The 8,353-nt window shown below is 46.7% G+C and overlaps 1 protein-coding gene across 1 annotated transcript; it reads left to right on the top strand.

The window, feature by feature from the left end:
* The first annotated feature begins 526 nt into the window (after nucleotides 1-526).
* LOC135888456 (killer cell lectin-like receptor subfamily F member 1) lies at nucleotides 527-8,033 on the top strand. The gene is made up of 6 exons (XM_065416264.1): nucleotides 527-611; nucleotides 2,446-2,532; nucleotides 3,352-3,519; nucleotides 4,528-4,682; nucleotides 7,015-7,127; nucleotides 7,910-8,033. Exons 1-6 carry the CDS (start codon nucleotides 527-529, stop codon nucleotides 8,031-8,033), a joined length of 732 nt encoding a protein of 243 aa, XP_065272336.1.
* Nucleotides 8,034-8,353: the final 320 nt, after the last annotated feature.

Below are 8,353 nucleotides of genomic sequence, written 5' to 3'. Positions count from 1 at the left end.
AAACTTTTGGAGGAAAGCGGCTGCTTTCTGCCAAAAAATAAAATAAATAAAATCACGTTACTGAAACATTGTAATGGAAAAGTGTCCACCCACCCTCTTTTCGAGCTCATTTCCGCCTCTTGAGCTAAAATAGCTACACAGGCTTTTGACGGCTGGCTGCTGTGGGCAGCCCCCGCAAAGACCATTGATTCTCCGAGCACAGAGAAAAGCGGAGTGGCAGGATCTAGACACAAGACCGCTTGCACTGGCTCTGTGTGGCTCCAGATTGGAATTTGCTGCCTAACTGAGTTAGGATCTTCATTGAATCGGAGTCGGGTCGAGCACCCAACTCTCCTGGCACTTTTCCAAAAAAAGAGAGCAGCTGGGGCAGAAGGTACAAATTATTCAGCCGTTCGCCAAAGCCCAGGCAGGGGTCAGAAGGTGGCAGGTTTCAACAGACACAATATTTCCTCGTGGGGGCGTGTTCATCTTAGCTCACACACAGCTAGGACGGTGCCTTCACACACAGCTGTTGCCTTTGCTGGCCATGGCTGATGGAGAAGTCCATGATTATGAAAACTGCCTGGCAGGCTCCCTGCCCAGCGACACATCAGCCCTGGCTCAGCATCACAGTGAGTGCATTTCACTTTGTGGCGGTGTTTCAGGGGGTGGATTTGGGGAGGCTGGGATTCCATTTTTGCGACTAATGTTGATAAGTAGCAGGTCTAGCAATGCACTAGGGGCCCAATCCCCATCTGGTGTAAGTGGGCACAGCTTCATTGACTTCAGTGCATTAACTCTGGATTTACACCAGGGTCACGGAGATCAGAATTTGGTCCTCACTCCACTGACTTCAGTGGGGCTGCTCTGGATTTACCTCTGGTCACTGAGATCAAAATCCAGCCCTGACCCCAATCATTGCAGTGGAGTCACTCCGGATTTGGAACAAGGTAACTGAGATTAGACTGCAGCCCTGACACAATTCATCGCAGTGGAGTCACTCCGGATTTGGAACAGGGTCACTGAGATCTGGGCATAGTGAGAGCAAGACACAGTTGGTCACAATATATTGTACAGCTCTGCCCTCCTGTGCGGTCACATTGCCCGACTGGAATGTGGTCAACACGTACTGAGACCAAGAGGAAGGAGCAGGGAGGCCCGAGGGGAGGACACTTGCCCAGAGCTTGGAGGATCTGCACACTCCCTGTGTCGCCTTGAGCTAGGCGCGTGGGTCAGACTTCCACAGGTACGTCGGTGCCTGAGCAAGTTGGTTTCAGTGGGACTTAGAGACTTTAAAAAAATTACACCCGGCCTGGTTTTTTAGGTGCCTAAATACCTTAGGAAAGCTGGCCCTCCATCACTCGGTGCCTCCGCTTCCCACCCGTAAGCAGGCGTGGAGAGACAGGGCAGCGTTCTATTACCTCTGTGTCTGTCACCGGTACAAGCGCTGCTGGGCTCTGCGGCCGGTGCTGGTGGCAGAGATCACGAAGACGTTAATGAACTAGAGAGAGGTCAGGGAAGAGCCACAAGAACGATTCAACGGTTAGAAAACCTGTGTTACAGTGCGAGACTCCAGGAGCTCCATCTCGTCAGCGTGACAAAGAGAAGGTGACGGGGTGACTTGATCCCAGGCTGTCAGTACAAATATTTAATGACGGGCTCTTCAGTCTAGCAAAGGTCTAACACAACCCAATGGCTGGAACTTGAAGCTAGCCAAATTCAGGCTGGAAATACAGGTACATTTATAACAGGGAGAGTAGTTAACCTGTGGAACAATTTACCAAGGGTCATGGGGGATTCTCCATCATTGACCGTTTTTAACTCAAGCTGGGACGTTTTTCTGACGGCTCCGTTGTAGGCATTATTTTGGGGCAGGTCTCTGGCCTGTGCTATCCTAGAGGTCAGACTAGATGATCACAAAGGTCCCTTCTGGCCTTGGTATCTACGCAAGATGGAGATAACAGCACTGCCCTATCTCAGAGCAGCGCAGGGCGGGTAAATATTTCCCGGCTTATGATGCGGCGCTCGGCTGCTACAGAAACGGAGCCAGGTGAGTTCCAGAGGACAACAGAATTCTGTTACCGACTCCAGTTCCTTCTAGTATTATTCCTTGGGTATAAGCTTTTGTGGGCTATAACCCACTTCATCAGATGCATTATAACACGTTCACCTCCCCCCTCACACACACACTTCCGGCAGTGGGTTTCCTGATCTGCTGAGCTGAGAAGAGCAGTGTCTTCTCCACCTCCTTCTCAGAGACTTTTGCATGCAATTTGCTCAGCTAGCCACAGTCAAACAAGGGGGTTTGTTTCCACTGACAGGGGAGAACTGCAAACAGGCCAGGCCAGCGCGTTAAAGGGCAGAGACGTCGCCTTGCAGATGTCAATGGGTGTGGGTGCACCACAGGCAGTTATCTCCCCCGGTGCATGCAAACCGGCTCTGCATTTCCCCCCTTGATTCTTGCAGCTTGTCCGCAGTGCCCACTTTGGCATCGGGTGGGCTGGGCCGGGAACATCGTCCTGCTGGGAGCTGTGATAGTGCTGGCTGTCCTGGGTGAGTAACCCCCGGCTGCGGGTTTTGTGCTGCGGCCCAGCAACGCACCGGGAACTCAACACACGTTGCTGGGGCTCAATGCCAGAATCACTGAGCGGCGGCCTCTGGCCTGGGGGATACAGGAGGTCAGACTAGATGAGCCAAATGGTCTCTTCTAGCCTTGAAATTTATGATTCTGGGACAACTGTGCCAGATTCTCAGTTGCTATAAATTGCCTTAGTGTCATTGATTTACACTGCCTGGGGATCTCCCATTGACTGCAATGGAGCTACGGACGAGTCACACCAGCTGGGATCCGGCCCATTGACTCCGATGGAGCTACGGCCAATTCATATCAGGTGGGCTCCGATGGAGCCATAGGCACTGACGACAGGGGTGCTCTGGGCCTCAGTCACCCACAGAAAAAGAATAGGGATTCAGCACCCACCAGCCACAGTGGTTCGGCGTGGCCCCAGGGCTGGCTGCCAATCAGCTGTTCAGAGGGCGGGGGAGGGGGAGGGGGCAGGGGAAGAGAAGGGGATGGGGCAGGGGACAGTGGGGAGAGGAAGAGACAGGGGATGGGGAAGGGGGATCTCAGGAAAGGGGGAGGAGCGGGTGCATGAAGAGGCGTAGCAAGGACGGGGACTTGGGGGAGAGGCGGAGCAAGGGCGGGGCCTCGGGGGAGAGGCGGAGCAAGGGTGGGACCTCAGGACGGAGCGGGGGTGGAGCACCCTCTGGGAACTCCAAAAATCAGCGCCTGTGGATGGAGCTACGACCAATCTACACCAGCTGGAATCTGGCCTTGTCTTTTCCTATTTTTCACTTCTATTTATCTTGAAGTTGGCCAGCGCCCATCCCAGAATTGCCAGATGGCAGCCGTCCCGCAGACCTCTCTGAAGAGCGACTCCTGTGAGATAAGTCGAAACACAACACCGTACCACCGTACATTAGAGAATTTCCAATCTTGCTTGAAGCAAAACTTGTGTGGGGTGGAAAACAGCTTGGCAGGTAACCCCCGCGCATCATATATCCAACCCGTCACTCACCCTCACTGTTACACACCCGGATGTTTACATGAAGCCGAGACACCTTCGTTCCCACCCCCTCTCTATCCCATCCCTCCTTTCATGAGCCTCTATAATATCACCAGGAACCTACAGCCTCAGTGCGACAACTAGTGGCCAGTCAGGGTGGTCAGAGCCCTGGAGCCATAATAGTGTAATAAGATTTTATATTTCTTTAGCTGATACGCGTATTATATGTGTAGCACCTAGAGGCAGTAACTGATATTAGAGCCCTGTTGTGCCGGGCGCTGCACAGACACACAGGGAGAGACAGGCCCTGCCCCAGCTGAGATCAGGGCCCCGTTTTGCCGGGCGCTGCACAGACACACAGTAAGAGACAGGCCCTACCCCAGCTGAGATCAGGGCCCCATTGTGCCAGGCACTGCACAGACACACAGCGAGAGACAGTCCCTGCCCCAGCTGAGATCAGGGCCCCGTTGTGCCGGGCGCTGCACAGACACACAGGGAGACACAGTCCCTGTCCCAGCTGAGATCAGGGCCAGCATTGACTGACATTAGCATACTCCCTACTGAGCCCTGCAGCACAGCGCCCCCTAGCACTGCACAGGTGCAATGGGGTCAGCAGTGTCTGCAAGGTGAGAGCGCCTCTTATTGAGCCTCTGATAGCCTAACACAGCACCCCCCAGTGCCACACTGGGGCATTGGCACCAGTAATGGCTGTGAAGGGAGAGTGCCCCCTACTGAGCCTCCCATCCACTAACCTGCAGTACAGCGCCCCTGGCATCACACGGAGGTATTGGGGTCAGCACTGGCACAGAGCACCCAATGATGTTATGATGTTGCCACGCTCCCCAGAGCTGTGCCAATCCGCTGCACGTTGTCTCACTAAAACACTAAGAGGGAAGCTCCGTGTGTCTCTGTGGGGGAAGCTGGTCAGAGCTGGTAGAATGATCAGACCCGTTATTGATAACTTTTCCATTTCCCCGTCCAGAGGGCTCCGGGTGCAAACTCTGCCCCAGGCACTGGGTGCCGCACAGGGACAAGTGCTACTGGCTTTCTGAAGAGAACCAATACTGGAGCAGTGGCCGGGATGACTGCTCACGGAGGAGATCTCACCTGCTAGTGATCCAGGACCGGGAGGAACTGGTAAAGAACGTGCTAAACTTCATCATATTTGTGTCCTTGTTAATGAGGGCAGGTCAAGAAGCCCTCTTTTTATTTTTCTATCAACAAACTTTTGAAAGCAAAATTTTCATTCACAATTTTTCTATTTTTCACTGGAAAATCTGAGAGTGAAATGAGATGTTCGTTTTGATTGTCAGAAACCAAACTTCTTTTTAAAACTTCAAACTTTTCTCTCCCCCCTTTTTTTTGACCACTGAATCCGATGGGATGAATAATGATATTTTTCCACTTATTCCATATTCTTAGCAGAAAAAAGGGAACTTTTCAAAATGTCCTCGACTTTGGGATAGTTAGAGAGGCAAAAGGAAATATTTTGTTCTAAATTATCTGTTTCCATTCAAGAGAGAGATCTTGGAGGCATTGTGGATATTTCTCTGAAAACATCCATGCAATGTTCAGCGGCAGTCAGAAAGTTAATAGCATGATAGGAACCATTAGGAAAGTGTTAGATAATAAGACAGAAAATATTATAATGCCACTATGTAAATCCATGGTACGCCCACATCTTAAATACTGCGTGCAGTTCTGGTTGCCTCATCTCAAAAAAGATATATTAAAGTTGGAAAAGGTTCAGAGATGGTCAATGAAAACGATTAGGGGTATGGAACAGCTTCCATAAGAGGAGATATTAAAAAGACTGAGATTGTTCAGTTTAGAAAAGAGACAACTAAGGATGGATATGATAGAGGTCTATAAAATCATGCAGAGAAAGCGAATAAGGAAGTGTTATTTACTCCTTCTCATAACACAAGAACTAGGTGTCACCCAATGAAATTAATAGGCAGCAGGTTTACAACAAACAAAAGGAAGTATTTCTTCATACAACGCACAGTCAACCTGTGGAACTCTTTGCCAGAGGATGTTGTGAAGGTCAAAAGTATAACTGGGTTCAAAAAAGAATTAGATAAATTCATGGAGGATAGGTCCATCAATGGCTATTAGTCAAGATGGTCAGGGATGCAACCACATGCTGTGGGTGTCCCTTAATTTCCAAACACCAGAAGCATCTGGCATGGGCCATTGTTGGAAGACAGCATACTGGACTAGATAGACCATTGGTATGACCCAGTATAGCCATTCTTATGTTCTTAAACAAGGAGGAGGAAAATCCTGCTGAAAAAAAAAAGTTTTGACTGAAAATTTTCCACTGGCTTTACCGTTAATATTGTCTTTATTTTCTGAGAACATTATCATGAACTCTAGCTGGATTAACATTAGGTGTAGTGATATCACAGAGACTGAATATAAAAACCTAGATAATAAACAAAACTCCATAAAAATATAGATTTGGGTTTATATATTTAAAATAATTTTGACAGACATCTGTTTATTCTTTAGCATTTTTAAAAATATATCTATTAAAATTTTCAGTTGTGCAAAATTATGAGTTTTAAGCATTTGTTATCAATTTTTATGTATTTAAATTTTCATAATTGTGGGAAATCATGGGGTGGGATCAGACACTGGGCAGGGAGGTCCGACCATAATTATTTATTACCAGTAGAAGCTGAGATTCAAAAAGGTAAAGCTTTATAACTATCAAAATATACACATTAAGAATCCTTAAATCAAACTCCGCAGCATTTTTCTTACTTTGCCTACCTGTAAATTTTGATTATTGTCAGTGGAAATATTTTTTCATCAGGTTGTGTGTGTATGGTGAAGTCGATGTTTACCGATAAAAATCTAATCTTTCCAAGCCTAAGTATATTGAAATAAATACATTAATAGTAGATCCCAAAGCATTTTATGGTCTTAAAACGATTAGGTACAAACTAGAGACAGGGATTGTTCAGCTATCACTGGGATGCGGCTACCTCTGGGGTGGGGCAGCTGGGTAACAGCTGTATAGCAACGTTGCACAGGGTTTGTTCACTCAGTACAGAATCATGCCCTATATGGAAAGAGGTGCAGTAGCTGGATAATACTGGAGAGTTTGCCCAGAGCTAAAATGTTACTAATTATTTATTAGAGCTGTGTTTAAAAAAAGCACAATTTTTTTTTAAAATTTTCATTCAAAAAAGTTGAGAATGTTCACTGAAGTTCATTGAAAATTTTAAATAAAATTAATCAAAATCTTGATGGAGGGGAACAGGACTGACTCAGTTATTAATTAGTAGTGTAAATTATTTGTTATGTTTACTTTCAATTGGCGTTTCAGCTAGTCCTGATTCGTCACCAATATTAATGATCAAAACCCAAACTAGAGATCAGGTCTCATTTGCATTGTGAGCAAAGGAGCCAGAGAATTCTACCATGTTCTGTTCTCTCTGACACCGTGTCCATGTCACAGGAGTTCACACAGAATATTACAGGAAATCAAATTCCGGTGTGGATTGGACTCAACATCACATCCCCAGGGAGGAAGTGGACCTGGGTGGATGGTTCCCCGTTAAATCAAACGCTGTGAGTGTTTCTTGATGAGTATTTGACATGAGTCTGCAATAAATACATAGTGTGAAATACTGGGCCCCATTAAAGTCAATGGCAAATCTGCTGTTGACCTCCATGGGGCAAGGATTTCATCCATTAAATCTTAGTGTAAGGGCCTCAATCCTGCAAACACACATGGGGTTAATTTTAAGTCTCATTGCAGTGAATGGTAGTATGCATGGGAGGAAATCGAAGCAAGTACATAAATGTTTGCAGGATCAGGGTCTCTGTTTGCATGGCCCCACACTCCTGGGCAGAACTGGTTACAAAATGGGGAGAAACACGATTTTTTTCAATTTTTTCTTGTTTTTGTCAACATCTAAGACTTTAAAATTCAAAAGCTGTTCAGTTTCAAAACTGAGAAAGTCCCAACTGCCTCCATAGTTGGTCAAAAAACTAGGACAAAAAGCCACTCAAAATTCATCAAAACTTCCCCGTTTTTTTCATTGAAATTTGAAATTGACTCAACTTTTCATGTAAGTTTCAAAAGCAGAACATTTGCATCTGTTCTAAAGATTGGCCTCTCTGCATTAGCACTCTGATTAATCACTTTGCTGCAAGTTTCTGTACCATGTGCCCCTCTCCATCAGGTCTGGACTTAACATATCAACTCGTTTCATGTATTAGTCTATCTGGAGAAGGACTAGAGATGACAGCTGGACCCCCAGCATCCTGGAAGGAAGGAGAATAGCTGCGATAGACCCTCTTCCCCACCTCTAAACCCACTGATTGTGACTTTCTCCTTCACTCCTTAGATTCACGGTATCGGGTCCTGCTGAAGAGAACAGCTGTGCTGCAGTAAAGAAGAATCAGATCAAGTCTGAAATCTGCAACACTGACTATAAATGGATTTGCCAGAAGGAAGCTGTGCTCATTTAACCGGGTGGATTGGCGACCGCTGTCTCCATCTATGGAATGCAGAACATCCTGGGTTCTCATCTCCATTGCAGCTAACAAAGTCTCAGGCAGTGTAAAAGCGCCGATAAAGTGAATGGCGCAATGCTGATTTACACCCATTGGGGGTCTGGGCCCATTGCCTCCAATGAAGTTGCGGCCAGTTCACACCAGCTGGAAATCTGGCCCTTTGATTATTTTTTTAAAAAAATAAATCTATAATTTTTTCACAGTGTTCTAATATTGTCTTCAGAGTATTAAAAGATTCCTGGGACATTATTGTATACATGATGGTAACACCTAGA

The sequence above is a fragment of the Emys orbicularis genome, chromosome 13, assembly GCF_028017835.1.
Source record: "Emys orbicularis isolate rEmyOrb1 chromosome 13, rEmyOrb1.hap1, whole genome shotgun sequence".
In the NCBI taxonomy this organism is placed as follows: domain Eukaryota; kingdom Metazoa; phylum Chordata; order Testudines; family Emydidae; genus Emys; species Emys orbicularis.
Note: the sequence above shows the minus strand (reverse complement) of the source record. Positions and strands in the feature narration are given on the sequence as shown.